At 38.7% G+C, this 22534-nt stretch overlaps 1 protein-coding gene across 2 annotated transcripts in view; it reads right to left on the bottom strand.

Moving 5' to 3' along the window:
• The window catches only part of TSHR (thyroid stimulating hormone receptor), a gene marked incomplete at both ends in the record, with an annotated part of 174172 nt that overhangs the window by 9896 nt on the left and 141742 nt on the right, over positions 1-22534 (bottom strand). The window contains 2 exons of one of the 2 annotated variants that reach the window (XM_079700923.1): positions 21949-22018; positions 22172-22249. In XM_079700923.1, coding sequence (XP_079557049.1) covers positions 21949-22018; positions 22172-22249 — 148 coding nt within the window. Of the gene's footprint in view, positions 1-21948; positions 22019-22171; positions 22250-22534 lie in introns of those variants that run through there. The other variant, XM_079700922.1, reaches the window with a different exon arrangement.

Raw genomic sequence — 22534 nt, 5'->3', positions numbered from 1 at the left:
CACATGCCACATCCATCACAGCTAAATCTCATACCCTTCAGAGATTCTGCATGGCAAGGAAGTTGTCTCTGAATATATGCTCCCTGTGGGTTTTGCCTCCTTCTCCTCTGCCTTTCCCCCCCCCACCGCCCTGAATTCTGTAGCTCTCCAGACCATCCATTTGCCCTCACCCGTCTTCTTTGTCCTTGTTGATTTATGTACATTAAAATTTTCTTTCCCATCTTTTTAGAGGCATCTCGGGAGGGAGAAGAAATAAAGGCTTAAGTTCAATGCATCATCTTTGACTTTTAATCACTACTCCATTTAGCATGTAAAAGTGTGCAAGAGCTGAAAATAAATACTTGTTGAGTGCTGAGCTACACTGGACAATCTCCAAATCTGGAGTTGATGGAGAAAGAGCCTCAGTCTGAAGAAATCCTCAGACTTAACAAGGCAGGGATCATTTTAAGTTATTTGAAGCGGTATCTTTTCACATTCATCTAAATTTTTATTTGACCACTTTGAATCCAGAATTTCCTAATAGTGTATCTTTCCTAAAATAAATCCTTCAAAATATAGTTTAATTTTTAAATTTTGGTTTTGAAGTGATAAGAATATGGAGAGTAGCTATCAGCTGTTAAAGGACCTGAATTCCTTTGTGAATGCAGCCATATTGAATGAAGCCTACTAGCTGGAGGGCCTCTCTCTCTCTTACTGACTCTGGCACTTTCCACAAGGAGCTCATCAAGTGATGGACACTGAACTTCAAGAGAATTTGTCTCTAGCAAGTATTTACTCACAAAACAGAATGCAGCTGAGCTGAGCCTGGCAGACAGTTTGAAGTCTAATAGCCTAGGTCATGGGAACCATCTCAAGTTAAGTGTCTAATGAAAGTAACAGGACCTGAATTTGGAGAGAGTGAGGCCTGCAGGGTTATATACTGGGCAAGAATATCACCAAATTTTAAGGATGCCAGGAAAAAAAAAGACCCAACTGATATTTGATGTCATAGGAAGAACAAATTGCTCCTCAGAAGCAATTAGGTGCTCTAGCATCCCCAAACATTGGAACAGTTTCTATTTTTTTTGTGAGATATTTTGTCATTATCAAATACACGATTAACCTTTGATGAATTCAATTGCAAATTAAATAAGCACTAATCGGCTTGCCAATGTTTCAGCAGCAATTGCAAGTCTCTTTTATGTTTGCTTGTAATGAATGTGGGGTTTTCTAAAGGTCAGTATGTAGAAGCTGATCCATTATAAATGTGTAGTCACATCTGTAAATTGGTAGATGAAATGCATCTAAGAGCAGAAAGAAGGTTAACTTACTGCTTAAAAAGCAGTTTAATTAATTTATTGATACTGAGTTAAAAATAACTAGGGCTTAAAAGCTGTAAGTTCAAGACAGTGAGCTTGTTTAATTATTTGTTTAAAATTTTAAAATAGCATGTGCATTTATTCAATAAGTATTTATTGATTGCTTTCTATGTCTCAGGTACAGTTCTAGAATCTAGAGTTATAGCAGTTGACTAAACATTCAGAAATTCCTGCTCTTCTTATGCTTACATTCTATAGAGAGGGATAATTTTTTTTTAAAGTAACAGTATGTTAGATGATAACGATAAGTACCTTGGGGAGAAGCAATACGGAGTAGGAGAAAGGAAGAGCCCAGAGGTAGGTCACAATTAGAGATGGGGAAGGGTGTCAGGGAAGACCTCACTGAGGAGTTGGTTGAGCGAAGATCTGAAGGAGATGAGGGAGAGAGCCATAGTTATATCTGGGAAAGAGCCTTCCAGACAGAGAGACCAGTCAGTGCAAAGTCCCTGGGATGAGAGTGTACCTGGAATGTTTAAACAAGCAGGGAGGCCAGTATGGCTGGAGCTGAGACAGTAGGGGGTTAGGAAATATGGAAGAAGAAGTCAGAGAGGTAATGAGGAGCCATATCGTGTGTGCCTTGTAGGCCATCAAAAGGACTTTGTCTTTTCATCACAGTGAGATCAAAAGCCTTCAGAGGAATGGTACAATCTGACTTATTTTTAAAGGATCAAACTACTGCTTTGAGAATAAACCAAAGGGAGCAAAGGGTGGACACAAGAAGACCAACAATAGACAAGATGGTGCCTTGGACCAGAGTGGTGGCAGTGGAGATGCTGAGAATTGTTGGAGTTTGTATAGATTTAAAAGGTAGAACGAATGGGATTTTCTGATGGATTTGGATATGGGGTCTGAGAGAAAGTGAGGTCAAGAATGACTCCATGACATATGGTCTGCAGCTGGAAGAATGGAGTTGCCATTTCCTGAGATGGGGAAGGCTGCAGGTAAAGCAAATTTGGAGGAATGGTCAGAGGTCTAGTTTTGACAGGTCAAGTTTGAGATGCCTATTAGACATCCAGGTGGCAGTGTCAAGTAGGCAGTGTGTTATAAGTCTGGAATTTGGTAGAGTTGTCTGGATTGGAGATTTCTATTTAGATATCACAGGCATTATGCAAAGCCATATGAGTGGATGAGATCACCAAGGACACGAATAAAGAGAGATAAAAAGAAGGCCACAGGTGGAACGCTGGGGTACTCCAACAACAAGAGATCAACAAGAAGAGGAAGAACCAGAGAGGGAGACTGGGAAGGAGCAATCAGAGGTGTGGAGAAAAACCAAGAGAAAGTGGTGTCTTGGCAGCCAAAAGAAAAAGGTATTGTAAGGAGGATGAAGCCATCAACATAGTTAAATGCTTCTGAGACACGAACTAAGAATTGGCCATTTGATTTAGCAACTGTGGAAGTCACTGGTGACCTTGAAAAGAGCAGTTTTGGTGGCGTGGTGAAAACATGATTGGAGTGAGCTTAACAGGGATTGGGGGAGAGGATTTAGGATTCTAGCCAACTCTTTTGTGATGTCTTGCTACAAAAGAATACAGAGGTAGATATGGAGTTGAAGGGATATTTTAAAATTATAAGTAGTTCAGTATATAGTCCTGAAAGTTAAAGTATCTTTTAAAAATAAAAGAACACTTAAAAATAATAATAACTCTTTAAAGTCATCAAATATTCAATCAGTGTTCCAAGAGAGGCAAGGTAGTTGTCTCACTGGAGTCAGGAGCCAAGTTGACCTAAGTATTACAGCTGACTGATATGTCTCTTAGGTGTCTTTTAATCCATAGGCTCAATAAATATTGTTTTAAGATGGGAGAAACAATAGCATGTTTAAATGTTGATGGGAGATAATCCAGTAAAGAGGAAAATATAGATGCTCTGGGACAGAAGGGCGAGGATTGCCGAAGCAATGCCCTTGAATTGCTCAGAGGGCATGGGACCCAAGACCTTGGTGAAGGGCCCAGCCTTAAAAAGTGACTTAAAATTCAGGAGAGGAGACAGAGGGTGTAGACATAGATACAGGAAGGTGGGTAGATGTGGTGGTGGGACCATGAGGAATTCTCTCCTGATTGATTTTATTCTAAATGAAATGGAAGTCAAGGTGATCAGCTGGGCATGAGAATGAGAGAGGACTAGAGAATTGAGGAGAGGGGAGGAGGTCTGACATGTTCATCTGGGAGAGTGCCTAGGGAAATGGGATGTTATTGCTGTACAGCACTTGGGGCCCACCAGGGGTGAATGATTTAAAATGAAACCACTTGCCAAGCCCACCTGCAAAAGTCCAGGCCCACAGTAGGTGGGAATTGGACTTAAGCAAGGTAGGGTTTTTCTATGCAAGGATGATAGTGAGAGGGTCAAGGTAGTTAGTTGGCTGTGTGTACAAGTCAGTGCTTATAATGATAGATATGGAATTTAAGCTTCATAAGGAAGAAATGAAGACATGAGAGAGGTGAAAGACAGTGAAATATTAGTAATAGATTGTAGCTCCTAGTAAGACCAAAGAATTGAAGGAATGACTGTATTAGAAGGAAACACGTGGAAAGACAGCAGAATGTTTGAGACTGAGATTATGAAGGGTTTGGAATCATTGGTCATGACAGGCCTATGACCACGGACCTGAAGTCTAGAGGTAGAGTGGAGGACAAGGTTACTGGAGTGGAAGTCAGAGGCCAAGGTATAGGAAAGAAGATCCACATGGATACTGAAATCAACAAAAATTATGAAAGGAGTAGCATTAGAGGAATCAGTAACAGTACATCAGGTGCTGAGAGCTTCGAGAAATGAGATAGAGTAACTTTGGAGTTCACAAATCACAACAAAAAAGATATTTGGGTGGTAAATCAACTATACTTGAATAAAAACATTTTTTTAAAAAAAGAAAGAAAACAAAATTGAAAAAAAATTAAAGGTTTGTATAGAATTCACATCAAAAAAAGAGTGGTTAAAAAAATAGTATATTTGGGTGGTAATGTTTGAGGGCACGAGAGTCAAAGTTGGGGAGAGGTTTTAAGGAGGAGGAGAGATAATGGTCCAAAAGCAACAATGAGCAGGCAGGAGGGCATCTGCCTCGACTTCATTTTGTATAAACTGCTTATGTTTCTACAACATGAGTCAATCATTAGCATGTTTTAAAATCAGGTATTCTACTTTAAGATCCCTCCAAGCTCCCGGTGCCCACAGGTAAATGTCTTTAGTTTTTTCATATGAGGATTGACTTGCAACAAGAATCTGAAAGTTGCTCACATGGACTACCTCGCTACTGGGCTTGCTTGTTTTCAGAGAACCCATAAGAAAAGAGGCATTCTTAAGGAGTTTCTGCTCTGTGTGAGTCATTGTATCAGGCACTGGGGTTACAACCATGGGGAAAGATAGAAAAAAATCTCTTCTCCCATTACATTTACATACTAATGGAGGGAGAAAGAGTAAACAAGTCAGTAGATGTCTAAAATGGCTAGAAGTTTGGATGGTGCTAAGTATCATGGAGAAAAAGAAAGCAGGGAAATGGGATGAAGGGTGATGGGCAGCTTCACATTTAAACAGGGAATTCAGGGAAGACCTCAGTGAGAAGCTTACATTTAAGCAAAAACTCAAAGGAGTCAGAAGAGCAGGCCCCATGGATATCTGAGGAAGGAGCCTCCTGGGTAGAGAGAACAGCTTGTGCATAACCCCCAAGGTGAGAACGTGCCTGGGGGCACCAGTTCAGTGTGGCTGGAGTGGAGTGATGAGGAAAGATGCAGAAGATGGGATCAGAGATACTGGGTCATGGGTGGGGGGCAAACAGCATAGGTCTTTGAAGGCCTTGGTGAGGACTTTGGTTTTTTTCAGAGTCAGATGATCAAGAACTGGGGATGTTTAAGTAGGAATTTAAGAAAATGATCAAGCAAAGTTGGAGGATTACAACAGGAGCAAGAATCATCTTATGTGAAAGGGTTTGACCTGATGTGCTGTAAATTGATGGTGTTTCTGGGTTAGGGCTGGGTTTGCATTCTAATATCACCACTTATGGCCAGGTGACCTTGGGGACTTACCTGATATCTCTGCACCTCAGTTTTCTCATTTGTTAAATAGGGATCATGGCACTTACTATTGAATAGTTAAAGAGACTCAAGGTGATCTGTAAAGAACCTAGCACACAGCTGAAGCTCAAAAATCGCCCCTATTATTAATAAGAAAATATTTGTCTAAAGATTTAGATGATCATAAATTACCAATCATTTCTTGAAGTCTTTGCGTACAAACAAAATTGCTTTGTAACTCCGATAATCACTGTTATCTTCTTTCTTTTTGCTCTTGAGTTTGCATAATTACACTTCATTTAAGACTATAGCTTCCGTGACCTATGAAAGCTCATGGAGTTGACTGTCTCAGCATTATGTATCCTGGAATGAAAAACTACCTGTATACTGTAATTCAGTAAGGTTGGAGCTCCTCCACACAGTAACAAGAGGAAATGATGGCAAGGTATTACCGATAGTCAAATGCTGAAACACAAACATGTCCTCCTCAGTGTTAAGTCCTCTCCCCTGTCCTTCCCAACGCACAACACACATACATAATGACCATCACTATCAGTCTGTGAGAAATGAAAAGTCCCCTTTCTTTTGAGTGTTTGTTTCTTTTAGACTCAGAAGCAGAACATAATTAACAAAATGGATTTCAGAGACTTGACAGAGATAGCATGTCAGAATGAAAACCCTTAACTACCTTATTTCCTTCCACCTGTTCCAAGAGTAAAAATCACAGAAGAGTCAAAGATTTAGTACTCATCCATATTTACTCGGGAAGAATTGAGTACCTCATTTGTAGACACTGTAAACTGCTTCTTTATTTATATTTGTGGGTTATTTATTTAAAAATTTAATCCCAGGTTGATTCACCCCTCCTACCAGCCTGTTATCAGCATCTTTTAGTGAATTATAAAATCATGAGTAAACCTTGCTACAGAACAGAGTATGCATGATTTTTGCCTCATCTATTTGGCCCTATGCAATCTCATTTCTCTTCTTTCATCATACACCTGAGACTTGATATGGGTAAAATTACCAGAAATTATGAGTGGAGTAGTGTGGAGAGGTCAGAAACTTTTGGGATTGATAGTATAAAATAAAATAATTTATTTTAAAATGTTTAGCACTGAGACTAGTAGGCACTCACTGAAAAGTAGATCTATTTACATGTAAAGTTGCAGAGAAAAAATATGTGTTCCTACTTGCTTTTTATTCCGAAGATTCATCACTGTTGAGGGCTCTTGGCTAAAGAGCACTGATTAGTTAATAAAACTGGTTTAGAAAATTAATATGGTTTAGAAAATCTTTTCTAATTTTTTCCCTGAAACTTCAAGTGTTGTTTACCTAGAATTCAGACTCAGTAAAGATTCTTTTATGTTCTATCAGTTTTGATCAAAGTAAAAAGCCTTTAAATAATGACTTTAGCAAAACTGAGTTAAAAGAAACAGTTAATGGATTTGTGAATTATTCTTTTTTAGAGATGCAGTCATCCTAGTTTACTTTTTGGTGTGGCATAGGTACAAAAACCTTTACTCAGACTGAATCCCCTGATGTAAAATGCATGATCATTTGAGGCCATTGCTCTAGGACAGTGGCTCTCAGTGCTTTGGAGAACTTTATTTAAAGTAAAAATCTTTTGAGGATAATAGTAGCTGGGCTTTTAGTCAATTGAAGAAGCTGAAAGGTTTGTACAGCTTTGAGGATCTTTGCAATAACTCCAACATCCTTCTCCTACCAGAGTCATCCCCCTAGTTGGGAAATGCTCTGAAAATTTCTCAATAATTTTAAAAGGAACCTTATCATTATAGATTTCCGTGACTTAAAGTATTAATCCTTTCTTCTCATATCAATGGCTATGGTAGTAAGAGATGCTACTGATCAATAAATCTGGATTTGGGGGGAATCAAGTATCATAAGTTGTTGACATAACTCCTTTGGTCCAATGATTCCTAGGGCTGAAGCAGACCATCATTTTGTTTTTAGCAAGAAGCCAGCATGCACACAAATCTGGAAAGGTAATTGTCTTCTCTTTCTCTTCAAATTCTTCTGTGACCTTCCTTGCAGCTCTCATAGACTCTACAAAATGGTCACAGGCCCTCTCCTTTGCTGTGCCTCTGGAGAAAAGGGTGTATGACTTAGGAGGATAAGTTGCTTATCCTGCTTTTGTTGCTTCCCTGACAACCCGGCTTCCTTGGCATGAGTCTGGCTTGGTGCCCAAGTCGGGCACTGCAAGAGGTCTGTTTGTCTTTGTAACTCACTTCACAGCCCAGAGTAGAGCAGCCTAGTAGACAAACAGCCTAGTAGACACCCACTGGCCTTTACACCCAGCCTAGTAGACAAACTCCTCTGGTTTTCCACCCTTGGGAAGCTCCCTTCCTCTCCAAGAGAGCTACTCCAGAGGCTCTGCTGGCAGGCACGGAAAGGAAGACAAGAAACACTAGGCTGATTAGGTCTTTGGGCTCTGAGGGAGGGCCAGTGACTGCCAAACAGCCAAGATGTAGAGATGAGCAGTCCCAGTGCCATGACTGGGACAGAGCTACCCAGGGTTAATATAGTCAGGGTCAAGGGTGGGCAGAGGCCAAGGAAAGGAAGCATGGGGTGAGTTGAAGAGGGCCACAAACTGTAATGGATTATGCAGCTATTACTAATCTTTCCATGGTAACCTGCAGTGGGTCATCCTTACCTACTGAGTCAGGTCATGTTCCCATAACATGATTTCAACACAATGCACTTTTCAGACACTATCCTTTGGCCCGAATTATGTTTTTTTGGTGGTAGTTGCTCTTAGAATATATCCTGTTTTCCTGTAGGCTTGCTTTTGTTCTTCCTCTTATAGTTTCTGTCTCTGTCTATTGTCATTCCACCCCTCACCTGAAGCCCATCTCAAATACCACCTCTTTTAAAAAGGCCTTTGCTGGTCACCCTAACCAGAAATGCTATCTTGATTCTTTAAATACTTCTTACGGCTCTTTTTATATTCAACTTATAGTGCCTTATTCACATTTCTCCTGAATTTGATTGTAACCTCTTTCAGGGCAGAGGTTGTATCTTATTCTTATAATTTTCATGGAGTTCAGTAGGTGCTCAGTAAAATATCTGCAGAATGAGTTAATGAACACCTTGTGTGAGTTTGTTTCAGATTAGCTATTTCTCCTTAGAAAGAAAAGAGAAACAGAAAGAGAGTATAAACTAGGGATGACAGAGGACTGGTAGTTAGGACTAAAACTGATTTCACTACCCAGGACCACACCTCAATAACAACAAAATGACATGCAACCCAACTTTAAGAATGGATAAAATATTTGAAGAGACCCTCGTAAAAAGAAAATATACAGGGCTTCCCTGGTGGTGCAGTGGTTGAGAGTCCGCCTGCCAATACAGGGGACACGGGTTCGTGCCCTGGTCTGGGAAGATCCCACATGCTGCGGAGCGGCTGGGCCCATGAGCCATGGCCGCTGAGCCTGTGATCCACAACGGGAGAGGCCACAACAGTGAGAGGCCTGTGTACCACAAAAAAAAAAATATACAAATGGCTCACAAGTACATGAAAAGGTGCTTGACATCATTTATAGTCAGGGAAACACAAAGTAAAACCACCATGAGATATCTCTTTACATCCACTAGCATGGCTAGAATAAAAAAGATTGATAATACAATGGATTGGCAACTATGAAACTCACTTCACTGGTGGGACTAGAAAATGGGAGAGACATTTTGGAAAACAGTTTGACAGTATATCCTATAAAGTTAAATATACATCTATCCTGTGACCTGATCATTTCACTCCTATTTTTACACTAGAAGAATAAAAAGATATGTGGCTGTCTATGGGACATTGGGGCATGAGAGAAGTTTCTGGGCCATGAAAATGTTCTAAGCCTTCACTAAGGTAACATAGTTTTGCCAAAACTCATCAAACTGTACACTTTAAAAATGTACATGTTATTGTATGTAAATTATACCTCAATAAAAAAATAATTTTGCCCAGAATCAACCTAGAAAAGCATGTATTCAACACGCCTGTGGACTTCAGCCATGCTAGAAAGAACCCTGCCACAATTTTTCAGCCACCTAATAGTATGACCTTGTGGAGAGCATTACGAGTCAAAAGAAATACATGAAAGACTTATTTTTCTCTAAACCAAGATGGCAGTGCTATGACTCTTAGATTTTCAAATGATTAATTTGATCAGCTAATGGCAACAATAGTTTATTTTGATGTTTGTTTTTGTTGATAACATGTAGTGCAAGCTCAAGTATATTATCACAGAGATTTCATCTTCTTAGGAGTTACTTATAATAGTAAGTGGGACAATTATAATATAGTCATTATCAACAGTAGGTTAAATGCTTATTAGAGTGAGTTACATAGTTTAGACCTTGGAGGACTCTGGTTATTATGGAAGGCATTACATTTCAGTGTGTTCTTTCCTTTGGGGTTATAAACACTAAGAGCTTCTCTTTCAAAATAAGATGAAAAGAAAACACAATAATAAAAAATGGACAGTATAAAAATGGAAAATGAGATTGCATATCTTGATTAAAAAATCAGAGGAAAAAATGTTATGAAACTAAATTTAAAAGACTTTTTAAAAATTAGAAAAGATTGGAGATGAGATCTCACTTTAGATGTTGCAGCTGTTTTAAGTTAGATTCTTTTTAAAGAAATGACCTTGAAAACAGGTGGTAAACTAAGTGGGCATATTTGACTGTTTTAGTCAACAGAGATGAATACAGTCATTCACAAATACTTTTATGAGGTATACATATATTCCAATTACCTTCTCTTTAGATGGAGTTTAAGATTTCCAAGTTTGGCTTTTACTCCAAATCATAGCCAAATCATGGCTCTTTGATATTAAGTTATACTTTATCAAGATTTATTGAGTACTTGCTGTCTTCTTTTTTGAAGTGGGGGGATTACAAAAAGTATAAGACACAGTCCATTTCCTCTAGGATCTTAAATTCTAGTTATGGGGAGAAGATATGGGGGAAATAAAGTAATGATGATTTTGACAAAAGTTCAAGACAAGAATTAAAGTGATGTTGCAAGGCCATACATGGTTAGTTAACAGATGCATTTTAAGACAGATGCTTAGAAGTGGAGAAATGAGACTGGACTCTTATTCATTTCTTATTTTCCTCCTATGGGCCTCTCAAATGCTACAATCTCCATTGTCCTTTCTTCCTATGCTTTGTGGTGTTCTTTTAAAATTTAATTTAGAATTTTATTAAAATAATGCGTGAACCTATTTTTATAAAGCAAATTATACTGGAAACTTAACACACACAGCAGATTCCTGTGCAGCTCTCCCCTGCCTTCTGCTCTCTGATGCCCCTGAAGCAACCACTTTCAACTTCCAGTATTCTTTTCATAATTGAAAATACTTCTTGATTTATTGGTTTTTCATTCACCCACTGACTCCCTACTTTGGAAGATGAGGATTTAGCTCTCTTCCATCACCCTGCACGTACATCATTCTGACACCCCCTTAACTTTCCTGAAATAGTTTTAGGATGTATTTGGTTAAACCTATATTTAGTATTTTGGTTATTACAAGCCTGCATATTGTGATTTCATTTTATTTCTTGTGTAACATTTTTAGTTTCTTCATGAGATGTCTATTTCTCTTTTATTTACATATCTTGGTTTGAATGGACCTCTTGCTGAGTCTTGTTATATGCTCCAAAGTTCTTAAAATGTCTCTCAACTCAGTTTTTCATAAAGTCAGTCCTATCATATAATCTATCAATCCCTTTTTATTTGTAGAACTTTCTCTTGGAGCCCTCCTTCAGCCCTGATGTAGATGTCCTGGTTTCAAGATTCCCAGGACCTCCCTTTTTGGTCATCCTGGGAATTCCATTTGCTTCTTTCCAATGTTGATCATTAAAATTCTCATTTATCTCTTTATTTGTTTATGCTTCAAGAAAAGGTGAATGGGAAATCAAGTTTTTGAGGTTTTGCACATCTGAAAATGTCTTTATTTTACCTTCATCTTTGATAGATAGTTTGGAAAACACTTTTGTATTTCTGTGGTTCAGTTATAACTTTTCTTCTTTTATTTCTGATGTAATTGATTTGGGCCTTCTCTTCTTTTTTCTTTTTTTTTAAATTTTTTAGTTTATTTATTTTTGCTTTATAACAAATTTAATCAGTTATACATATACATATGTTCCCATATCCCCTCCCTTTTGCGTCTCCCTCCCACCCACCCAATCCCACCCCTCCAGGCGGTCACAAAGCACCGAGCTGATCTCCCTGTGCTATGCGGCTGCTTCCCACTAGCTATCTACCTTACGTTTGGTAGTGTATATATGTCCATGACGCTCTTTCACTTTGTCACAGCTTACCCTTCCCCTCCCCATATCCTCAAGTCCATTCTCTAGTAGGTCTGTGTCTTTATTCCTGTCTTACCCCTATGTTCTTCATGACATTTTTTTTTCTTAAATTCCATATATATGTGTCAGCATACAGTATTTGTCTTTCTCTTTCTGACTTACTTCACTCTGTATGACAGGCTCTAGGTCCATCCACCTCATTACACATAGCTCAATTTTGTTTCTTTTTATGGCTGAGTAATATTCCATTGTATATATGTGCCACATCTTCTTTACCCATTCATCCGATGATGGACACTTAGGTTGTTTCCATCTCCGGGCTATTGTAAATAGGGCTGCTATGAACATTTTGGTACACGTCTCTTTTTGAATTATGGTTTTCTCAGGGTATATGCCCAGTAGTGGGATTGCTGGGTCATATGGTAGTTCTATTTGCAGTTTTTTAAGGAACCTCCATACCGTTCTCCATAGTGGCTGTACCAATTCACATTCCCACCAGCAGTGCAAGAGCGTTCCCTTTTTTCCACACCCTCTCCAGCATTTATTGTTTCTAGATTTTTTGATGATGGCCATTCTGACTGGTGTGAGATGATATCTCATTGTAGTTTTGATTTGCATTTCTCTAATGAGTAAAGATGTTGAGCATCCTTTCATGTGTTTGTTGGCAGTCTGTATGTCTTCTGTGGAGAAATGTCTATTTAGGTCTTCTGCCCATTTTTGGATTGGGTTGTTTGTTTTTTTGTTATTGAGCTGCATGAGCTGCTTATAAATTTTGGAGATTAATCCTTTGTCAGTTGCTTCATTTGAAAATATTTTCTCCCATTCTGAGGGTTGTCTTTTGGTCTTGTTCATGGTTTCCTTTGCTGTGCAAAAGCTTTTAAGTTTCATTAGGTCCCATGTGTTTATTTTTGTCTTTATTTCCATTTCTCTAGGAGGTGGGTCAAAAAGGATCTTGCTGTGATTTATGTCATAGAGTGTTCTGCCTATGTTTTCCTCTAAGAGTTTGATAGTGTCTGGCCTTACATTTAGGTCTTTAATCCATTTTGAGCTTATTTTTGTGTATGGTGTTAGGGAGTGATCTAATCTCATACTTTTACATGTCCCTATCCAGTTTTCTCAGCACCACTTATTGAAGAGACAGTCCTTTCTCCACTGTACATTCCTGCCTCCTTTATCAAAGATAAGGTGACCATATGTCCGTGGGTTTATCTCTGGGCTTTCTATCCTGTTCCATTGATCTATCTTTCTGTTTCTGTGCCAGTACCATACTGTCTTGATTACTGTAGCTTTGTCGTATAGTCTGAAGTCAGGGAGCCTGATTCCTCCAGCTCCATTTTTCGTTCTCAAGATTGCTTTGGCTATTCGGGGTCTTTTGTGTTTCCATACAAATTGTGCAATTTTTTGTTCTAGTTCTGTGAAAAATGCCAGTGGTAGTTTGATAGGGATTGCATTGAATCTGTAGATTGCTTTGGGTAGTAGAGTCATTTTCACAATGTTGATTCTTCCAACCCAAGAACATGGTACATCTCTCCATCTATTTGTATCATCTTTAATTTCTTTCATCAGTGTCTTATAATTTTCTGCATACAGGTCTTTTGTCTCCTTAGGTAGGTTTATTCCTAGATATTTTGTTCTTTTTGTTGCAATGGTAAACGGGAGTGTTTCCTTGATTTCACTTTCAGATTTTTCATCATTAGTATATAGGAATGCCAGAGATTTCTGTGCATTAATTTTGTATCCTGCTACTTTACCAAATTCATTGATTAGCTCTAGTAGTTTTCTGGTACCATCTTTAGGATTCTCTATGTATAGTATCATGTCATCTGCAAACAGTGACAGCTTTACTTCTTCTTTTCCAATTTGGATTCCTTTTATTTCCTTTTCTTCTCTGATTACTGTGGCTAAAACTTCCAAAACTATGTTGAATAAGAGTGGTGAGAGTGGGCAACCTTGTCTTGTTCCTGATCTTAGTGGAAATGGTTTCAGTTTTTCACCATTGAGGACGATGCTGGCTGTGGGTTTGTCATATATGGCCTTTATTATGTTGAGGAAAGTTCCCTCTATGCCTACTTTCGGCAGGGTTTTTATCATAAATGGGTGTTGAATTTTGTCGAAAGCTTTCTCTGCATCTATTGAGATGATCATATGGTTTTTCTCCTTCAATTTGTTAATATGGTGTATCACGTTGATTGATTTGCGTATATTGAAGAATCCTTGCACTCCTGGAATAAACCCCACTTGATCATGGTGTATGATCCTTTTAATGTGCTGTTGGATTCTGTTTGCTAGTATTTTGTTGAGGATTTTTGCATCTATGTTCATCAGTGATATTGGCCTGTAGTTTTCTTTCTTTGTGACATCCTTGTCAGGTTTTGGTATCAAGGTGATGGTGGCCTCATAGAATGAGTTTGGGAGTGTTCCTCCCTCTGCTATATTTTGGAAGAGTTTGAGAAGGATAGGTGTTAGCTCTTCTCTAAATGCTTGATAGAATTCGCCTGTGAAGCCATCTGGTCCTGGGCTTTTGTTTGTTGGAAGATTTTTTTATCACAGTTTCAATTTCAGTGCTTGTGACTGGTCTGTTCATATTTTCTATTTCTTCCTTATTCAGTCTTGGCAGGTTGTGCATTTCTAAGAATTTGTCCATTTCTTCCAGGTTGTCCATTTTATTGGCATAGAGTTGCTTGTAGTAATCTCTCATGATCCTTTGTATTTCTGCAGTGTCAATTGTTACTTCTCCTTTTTCATTTCTAATTCTATTGATTTGAGTCTTTTCCCTTTTTTTCTTGATGAGTCTGGCTAATGGTTTATCAATTTTGTTTATCTTCTCAAAGAAACAGCTTTTAGTTTTATTGATCTTTGCTATCGTTTCCTTCATTTCTTTTTCATTTATTTCTGATCTGATTTTTATGATTTCTTTCCTTCTGTTAACTTTGGGATGTTTTTGTTCTTCTTTCTCTAATTGCTTTAGGTTAGGTTGTTTATTCGAAATGTTTCCTGTTACTTAAGGTGGGATTGTATTGCTATAAACTTCCCTCTTAGAACTGCTTTTGCTGCATCCCATAGGTTTTTGGGTTGTCGTGGCTCCATTGTCATTTGTTTCTAGGTATTTTTTAATTTCCTCTTTGATTTCTTCAGTGATCACTTCGTTATTAAGTAGTGTATTGTTTAGCCTCCATGTGTTTGTATTTTTTACAGCTCTTTTCCTGTAATTGATATCTAGTCTCATAGCATTGTATTCGGAAAAGATACTTGATACAATTTCAATTTTCTTAAATTTCCCAAGGCTTGATTTGTGACCCAAGATATGATCTATCCTGGAGAATATTCCATGAGCACTTGAGAAAAATGTGTATTCTGTTGTTTTTGGATGGAATGTCCTATAAGTATCAATTAAGTCCATCTTGTTTAATGTATCATTTAAAGCTTGTGTTTCCTTATTTATTTTCATTTTGGATGATCTGTCCATTGGTGAAAGTGGGGTGTTAAAGTCCCCTACTATGATTGTGTTACTGTCAATTTCTCCTTTTATGGCTGTTAGTATTTGCCTTATGTATTGAGGTGCTCCTATGTTTGTTGCATAAATATTTACAATTGTTATATCTTCTTCTTGGATCGATCCCTTGATCATTATGTAGTGTCCTTCTTTGTCTCTTCTAGTGGTCTTTACTTTAAAGTCTATTTTGTCTGATATGAGAATTACTACTCCAGCTTTCTTTTGGTTTCCATTTGCATGGAATATCTTTTTCCATCCCCTTACTTTCAGTCTGTATGTGTCTCTAGGTCTGAAGTTGGTCTCTTGTAGACAGCATATTTATGGGTCTTGTTTTTGTATCCATTCAGCCAATCTGTGTCTTTTGGTGGGAGCATTTAGTCCATTTACATTTAAGGTAATTATCGATATGTATGTTCCTATTACCATTTTCTTAATTGTTTTGGGTTCGTTATTGTAGGTCTTTTCCTTCTGTTGTGTTTCTTGCCTAGAGAAGTTCCTTTAGCATTTGTTGTAAAGCTGGTTTGGTGGTGCTGAACTCTCTCAGCTTTTGCTTGTCTGTAAACGTTTTAATTTCTCCATCAAATCTGAATGAGATCCTTGCTGGTTAGAGTAATCTTGGTTGCAGGGTTTTCTCCTTCATCACTTTAATTATGTCCTGCCACTCCCTTCTGGCTTGTAGAGTTTCTGCTGAGAGATCAGCTGTTATCCTGATGGGGATTCCCTTGTGTGTTATTTGTTGTTTTTGCCTTGCTGCTTTTAATATGATTTCTTTGTGTTTAATTTTTGACAGTTTGATTAATATGTGTTTTGGCATATTTCTCCTTGGATTTATCCTGTATGGGACTCTCTGTGCCTCCTGGACTTGATTAACTATTTCCTTTCCCATATTAGGGAAGTTTTCAACTATAATCTCTTCAAATATTTTCTCAGTCCCTTTCTTTTTCTCTTCTTCCTCTGGTACCCCTATAATTCGAATGTTGGTGCGTTTAATGTTGTCCCAGAGGTCTCTGAGACTGTCCTCTGTTCTTTTCATTCTTTTTTCTTTATTTTGCTCTGCAGCAGTTATTTCCACTATTTTATCTTCCACCTCATTTATCCGATCTTCTGCCTCAGTTATTCTGCTATTGATCCCATCTAGAGTATTTTTTATTTCATTTATTGTGTTTTTAATCGATGCTTGATTCATCTTTAGTTCTTCTAGGTCCTTGTTAACTGTGTCTTGCATTTTGCCTATTCTATTTCCAAGATTTTGGATCTTGGAAATAGAATCTTGGATCATCTTTACCATCATTATTCTGAATTCTTTTTCAGGTAGACTGCCTATTACCTCTTCATTTGTTAGGTCTGGTGGGTTTTTATCTTGCTCCTTCTCCTGCTGTGTGTTTTTCTGTCTTCTCATTTTGCTTATGTTACTGTGTTTGGGGTCTCCTTTTTGCAGGCTGCACATTCGTAGTTCCCGTTGTTTTTGGTGTCTGTCCCCAGTGGCTAAGGTTGGTTTAGTGGGTTGTGTAGGCTTCCTGGTGGAGGGGACTAGTGCCTGTGTTCTGGTGGATGAGGCTGGATCTTGTCTTTCTGGTGGGCAGGTCCACGTCTGGTGATGTGTTTTGGGGTGTCTGTGGACTTTTTATGATTTTAGGCCACCTCTCTGCTAATGGGTGGCATTGTGTTCCTATCTTGCTAGTTGCTTGGCATAGGTTGTCCATCACTGTAGCTTGCTGGTCGTTGAGTGAAGCTGGGTGCTGGTGTTGAGATGGAGATCTCTGGAAGATTTTCGCCATTTGATATTATGTGGAGCTGGGAGGTCTCTTGTGGACCAGTGTCCTGAAGTTGGCTCTCCCACCTCAGAGGCACAGCACTGACTCCTGGCTCCTCAATTTGGGATGATTTGTTGTCTATTCATGTATTCCGCAGATGCAGAGTACATCAAGTTGATTGTGGAGCTTTAATCCGCTGCTTCTGAGGCTGTTGGGAGAGGTTTCCCTTTCTCTTCTTTGTTCTCACAGCTCCTGGGTCTCAGCTTTGGATTTGGCCCCGCCTCTGCGTGTAGGTCGCCGGAGGGCGTCTGTTCTTCACTCAGACAGGACAGGGTTAAAGGAGCAGCCTCTTCGGGGACTCTGGCTCACTCAGGCCGGGCGGGAGGGAGGGGCACGGAGTCCGGGGCGAGCCTGCAGCGGCAGAGTTCGGCGTGACGTTGCAGCAGCCCGGGGCGCGCCGTGCGTTCTCCCAGGGAAGCCGCCCCTGGATCCCGGGACCCCGGCAGTGGCGGGCTGAACAGGCTCCCGGAAGGGCGGTGTGGACAGTGACCTGCGCTCGCACACAGGCTTCTTGGCGGCGGCAGCAGCAGCCCCAGCGTCCCACGCCCGTCACTGGGCTCCGCGCTTTCAGCCGCCTCTTCTTTTTTCTTGATAAATCTGGCTAAAACTCTGTCCATTTTGTTTATCTTTTCGAGAACCAGGTCTTAATTTTGTTGATCTTTTCTACTGTTTCTTTAGTCTCTATTTCATTTATTTCTGCTCTGATCTTTATGATTTCCTTCCTTCTACTAACTTTGGGTTTTTTTTATTCTTCTTTTCTAGTTCTTTTAGATATCATGTTAGATTGTTTATTTGAGAGTTTTCTTGTTTCCTAAGGTAGGCCTACATCACTATAAACTTCCCTCTTAAAAATGCTTTTGCTGTGTCCCATAGATTTTGGGACACTCTGCTTCCATTTTTATTTGTCTCATGGTATCTTTTGATTTCCTCTGATTTCTTCAACGACCCATTTTTTGTTTAGTAGCATATTGTTTAGCCTCCATGTGTTTGTGGTTTTTCCATTTTTTTCTTGTAGTTGATTTCTAGTCTCATACCATTGTGGTTGGAAAAGATGCTTGATGTGATTTCAATCTTAAATGTATTGAGACTTCTTTTTTGGCCTAGGATGTGATCTATTCTGGAGAATGTTCCATGTGCACTTGAAAAGAATGTGTTCTGCTGTTTTTGGATGAAATGTATATGTCTATTAGTTCACTCTGCTTGAGCTATAACAGCCTCCTTGCTACTCTTCAAATACGCCAGGTATGTTTTCACGTGGGGGTCTTTGCATCTGCCTAGAATGACCTTCCCTCATATAGTCACATGACTTGCTCCCTTATGACCTTCCAATCTTTTCCCAGTTGTGACCTTCTTGATGAGGCTTTCCCTGACCATCCTTCAAAGTGGTGACCCTCCCTTATTGAAAGCTAATAATGAAGAGTCCTTGGCTTATCAAGTGCTCAGTAAATGTTGACTGTACATTTTCAGAGGTTGGTCAGGAAAAGTTTCATCAAACTGACGGGAATGGGTAGGAATGAAAGGGAGAGGAGGGAGGAATTCCAGGCAGGTGAGATGACTAAATAAGAGCTATGGTTGGAAACCTGAAATTTAGAAATTATTCATATTCTCATAATATTAGAGAGCAAATGATTTAACCAAAGGAGAAGATATAGGGGAGAAAGATCCAGGACTGAGCCACACTGAAATTTTGGGGCAGTGAGCTCTAGTGAGAGAAATCGGGAGGGAGTGATCAGAGAGGTTATGAAAGATAAGAATAGTGATGCTGTCAAGAGTCAGGAAGAAGTGAAGGTAATGATAATGTTTACCATTTATTAAGCATATATGAAATACTTCAGATTTATTTTCTTACTTAAGTTTCACTACTTTTAGCTACTCTGTTTTGACAAATAAGAAAACTAAGACTTGGGTCTCACAATTAGTGATGGAGCCAAGAATCAACTCCAGGTCTAGCTCCTAATCTAGTTCACTTTTTATAACCTGGCATGCCTCTAAGAAGCAGAACTGACATCGTCAAACTGTTGCACATCTGCTCTTAACTTCGTTAGGGAGTCTTGTAAAAAAAAGACTTACCAAAACTATCAAAACAACTTTTAAGCAGCACAAACAAATAGGTAATTTAATTTACCGCTTCCAAAGAAGTAGAAATGGACACTCTCCCATAAGGACAATGTACTAAAATATCTTTAAAATGTGACTACTACTTAAATGCCATAGCATTTATGGAAGTGTGATTCAAATATTTATAGTATCCTATATTAATTTCACCAACATTTTAAAGCAAATACTGTGTTTCAGGCACTGTAATATGAACTAGAACTGTAGAAATGAAACAGACATAGCCCCTGCCCTCTAGGAGCTCCTGGAGAGATAGATAGAAACATGTCACTGGTGCCATGAGATGCATAAATAGAGGCAGGGAGTATAAGGGAAGAAATGGTCAGGTCATCCTTCCCTAAGGAGAGGAGGGCCAAGAATGACTTCAGAGAGATCTTTACTCAAATGTCAAAATGGTAGTAGGTGCTTATCAGACAGATAAGGTTGTGCTAGGGTTTTCAAAGCAGTAGGAAGAGCAAGAGTTTAGCATAGCCATATAAGTAGGTGGGAATATTAGGGGAGCTGAAAGTTTCAATATGGATGGATGATTGATCAGGAGTGTATAGAGGTGTGAGAGATAAAGCTGAAGATTATAGCAGGGCTTTGCATGCCACACCAAGGTCTTTATACTAGGGGAATGGGAGACCAGCATTGGTTTTTAAGATCCTATTTGCATTTGAACACAAGGAGGTTTGGGGAGGTTAAAATTGAGAAGGTCAAAGACAGAAGGCCAGGGGAGATTTGGAGACTCTTGTCATTTAGACTAGTGCTACTCAAATTGTGGTGACCATTGGCTGTTTCTTATGAGTCCTTGATAAAGTAAGAAGCTTGTACTGGAATGTAAGCAACTACTTCACTAAGCACACTTCTTAGTTTGGACAACATTGCTCTCATAGGAAGACTTTCTCCACGAAGGAAGCTGTGCTTTGAAGCACATTCTGGAGCCAACCTTGTAGTGGACCCACACTTTGAATGTTTCTGGTCTACACTATTGGTCTTCAAATTCTTTCAATGTCATGTATTTATAAGTAAAAAATCTCTGAGTGTGTACTTTAACATATGTATATTTATGAGCTCTATACACATATTACTGTAATACCATGTTATATATTATACATTACAAAACACACTAACCATGCATTTAAAAGGATAGGATAAAGACAAATAAGTAATATTTAAAAAATATTTCACCAAAGTGAAATCAATGTTATTAAATAATACTTTACTAATTATGAAAATTGTCATCTAACACTTTCTGATACAGCTATTCAGAGGTCTGCTTCTGGGTCAGTTTAGTTTGGTTTTGGTTTAAATGGTTGTCAATTGAAAAAGTTACCTCACAAAGATAGATGGTTCCAAATGGAATAGGGCAGGCTTGGCTGTACTTACTAAATTAAGATTCTCATCTCTCAATCCAATTCAGTAATTAAATACATGTTTTTATTGAAATTCATATTCTCAGCTGTCAAGTAGTTTTTGCAAACTAGTCTAAAGATGTTTCTTTTTATATTTTATATACATGGATTTTAAACCCACTGCAACTCTTAATTTGAAAGGTTTTAAAACATGTTAAAATTCAATTTCTGATTTTAAAAAAGCAAAATTTTTATAAGTGACATTCACTATTTTCATCAGGAAAATTACATAACATGGAAAAGTTTCCAAATACCTGTTTCTAAAGACTCTCTCCAAAGCACACATTTCTTTAGAAGAGCAACAACTTTCCTCATTCATTGGTGAAATATCACCTTTATCTTGAAGGAGCAGTTAAAGATGTCTTTAAAAACTGTCTTCCAGGTTAAAAAAAATATCACAGAAAAGGTCAATACACTTTTTTTCACTTGTCTTTTTATAAAAAGAAAAATGCATAATACTTTTAAGTACTCTGCCATGAGTTAACGATGAACCCCCGTATGGTACAATAGATTTTCAGGGTCACTCTGCCCTCTTATATGGAGCCTGTGTGTTAAGAAAGTAAGGCCATAAACCCACTTAACTGGGTGTATTCAATCTAAAAGTGAAGTGAAATTGTTAAAAGTGAGAGTGAGGATGTAATTCTTTGAGACTGTGGATCACCAGCTGTTCCCTTGGGATGCAATCATTACCTACCTGACACCTGAGGGACAGTGATCATCTATATGTAAAGTATTAGTAGAACTTAATTTGTTCTTTTTAAAAAATTTTTTGACATACCACATGGCTTACAGGGTCTTAGTTCCCCAACCAGGGATCAAACCCGTGCCCTCAGCGGTGAGAGCACAGAGTCCTAACCACTGGACCACCAGGGAACTCCCAATTTTTTCTTATTTTTAAATGGAACCTCTTATGTATGGATGGAACCTTCGTGCCTCTGATGGATTGTCTTGTGCTTCTCCTGGGGGGGCTCTGTTCCACTTTGGCAAGGACTGTACTAGATGCTCAAGAATGAAGTTCTAAACTAAGGCAAAACCAAGGGGATGGAGAAGATGGCACTAGAAGAGGCTTGTGGGAGACAGAATCAACAGAACTTCATCATGATTACATGTGGAGGTATAAATCAGAGGAAATGCACAAATAACTTTTTTTCATGCTGATTTAAAAACTGTTTACATCCCATCTTTTCCAGTGATTGTAAGTTTTCCCAGATATGAATCAACCTGTTTATACTCTTCCTTCTTTGTGCTATGAACCCCTGTACGGTACAATACCATAATGTATTGCATTATGCAATACACATTCATTTCTCAGCAAAGACTAGAGTGCCTTCCACCTATTTGAAGACCTCATATCTCAGAATTTTGCAAACACCAGCTGCTCAAAAATGTCTTTTTTTCCAAAAGAGGGCCTTCTTGAATGTCCACACCAAGGTGGCATCAGGATGGCACAGTGGAGTCTGGGGCCTTCTGAGTCTCAAAGAACAAGGACTTTCTTCCAACCAGTAACCTATACAGCTGGGCAGAAAAGTACTAACAGAAGCCTTTATCCAAGACAGCAACATTCCCTCCCCACAGACATCATCAGCTACTCTTCTTAATGGCCCCCTCCCTTCCATTAAAAAAAAAAAAAGGCAAATATTCTTTTGTATGTCTTACTCACAGCAAGGTTGGTCCACTGTAAACTCCTCCAAATGTATCTTTGTCAATAGCTGTCAGGTATTTATTCTTGTTCAGGTAACTAGAGAAAGCGAGAGAGGATGGATTAGGTGAGGTTAAGTAAATTAACATAAATACCAAAATAAAATGCGAGCATGGTCTCCTTAGCTATTACCTGTTTCTTAGGAATTTGGAAAACACCTTACCTTCTTCCAGCTTAAGCACTCAAAATATTCTAGGTTTCAATTGTGCAAGGTTTATACACATTAATTATGGCAGAAGTCTTTGAAAGCGAACTTGTTTATGATCTAGTTTGCATATCTAGATAATATAAAAGTTGCCCAATTCCCTATTTACCTGGCCAATG

Source organism: Hyperoodon ampullatus (genome assembly GCF_949752795.1).
Source record: "Hyperoodon ampullatus genome assembly, chromosome: 3".
In the NCBI taxonomy this organism is placed as follows: domain Eukaryota; kingdom Metazoa; phylum Chordata; class Mammalia; order Artiodactyla; family Ziphiidae; genus Hyperoodon; species Hyperoodon ampullatus.
The sequence above is the reverse complement of the archived record's forward strand: the minus strand, read 5'-3'. Positions and strand labels throughout refer to the sequence as shown.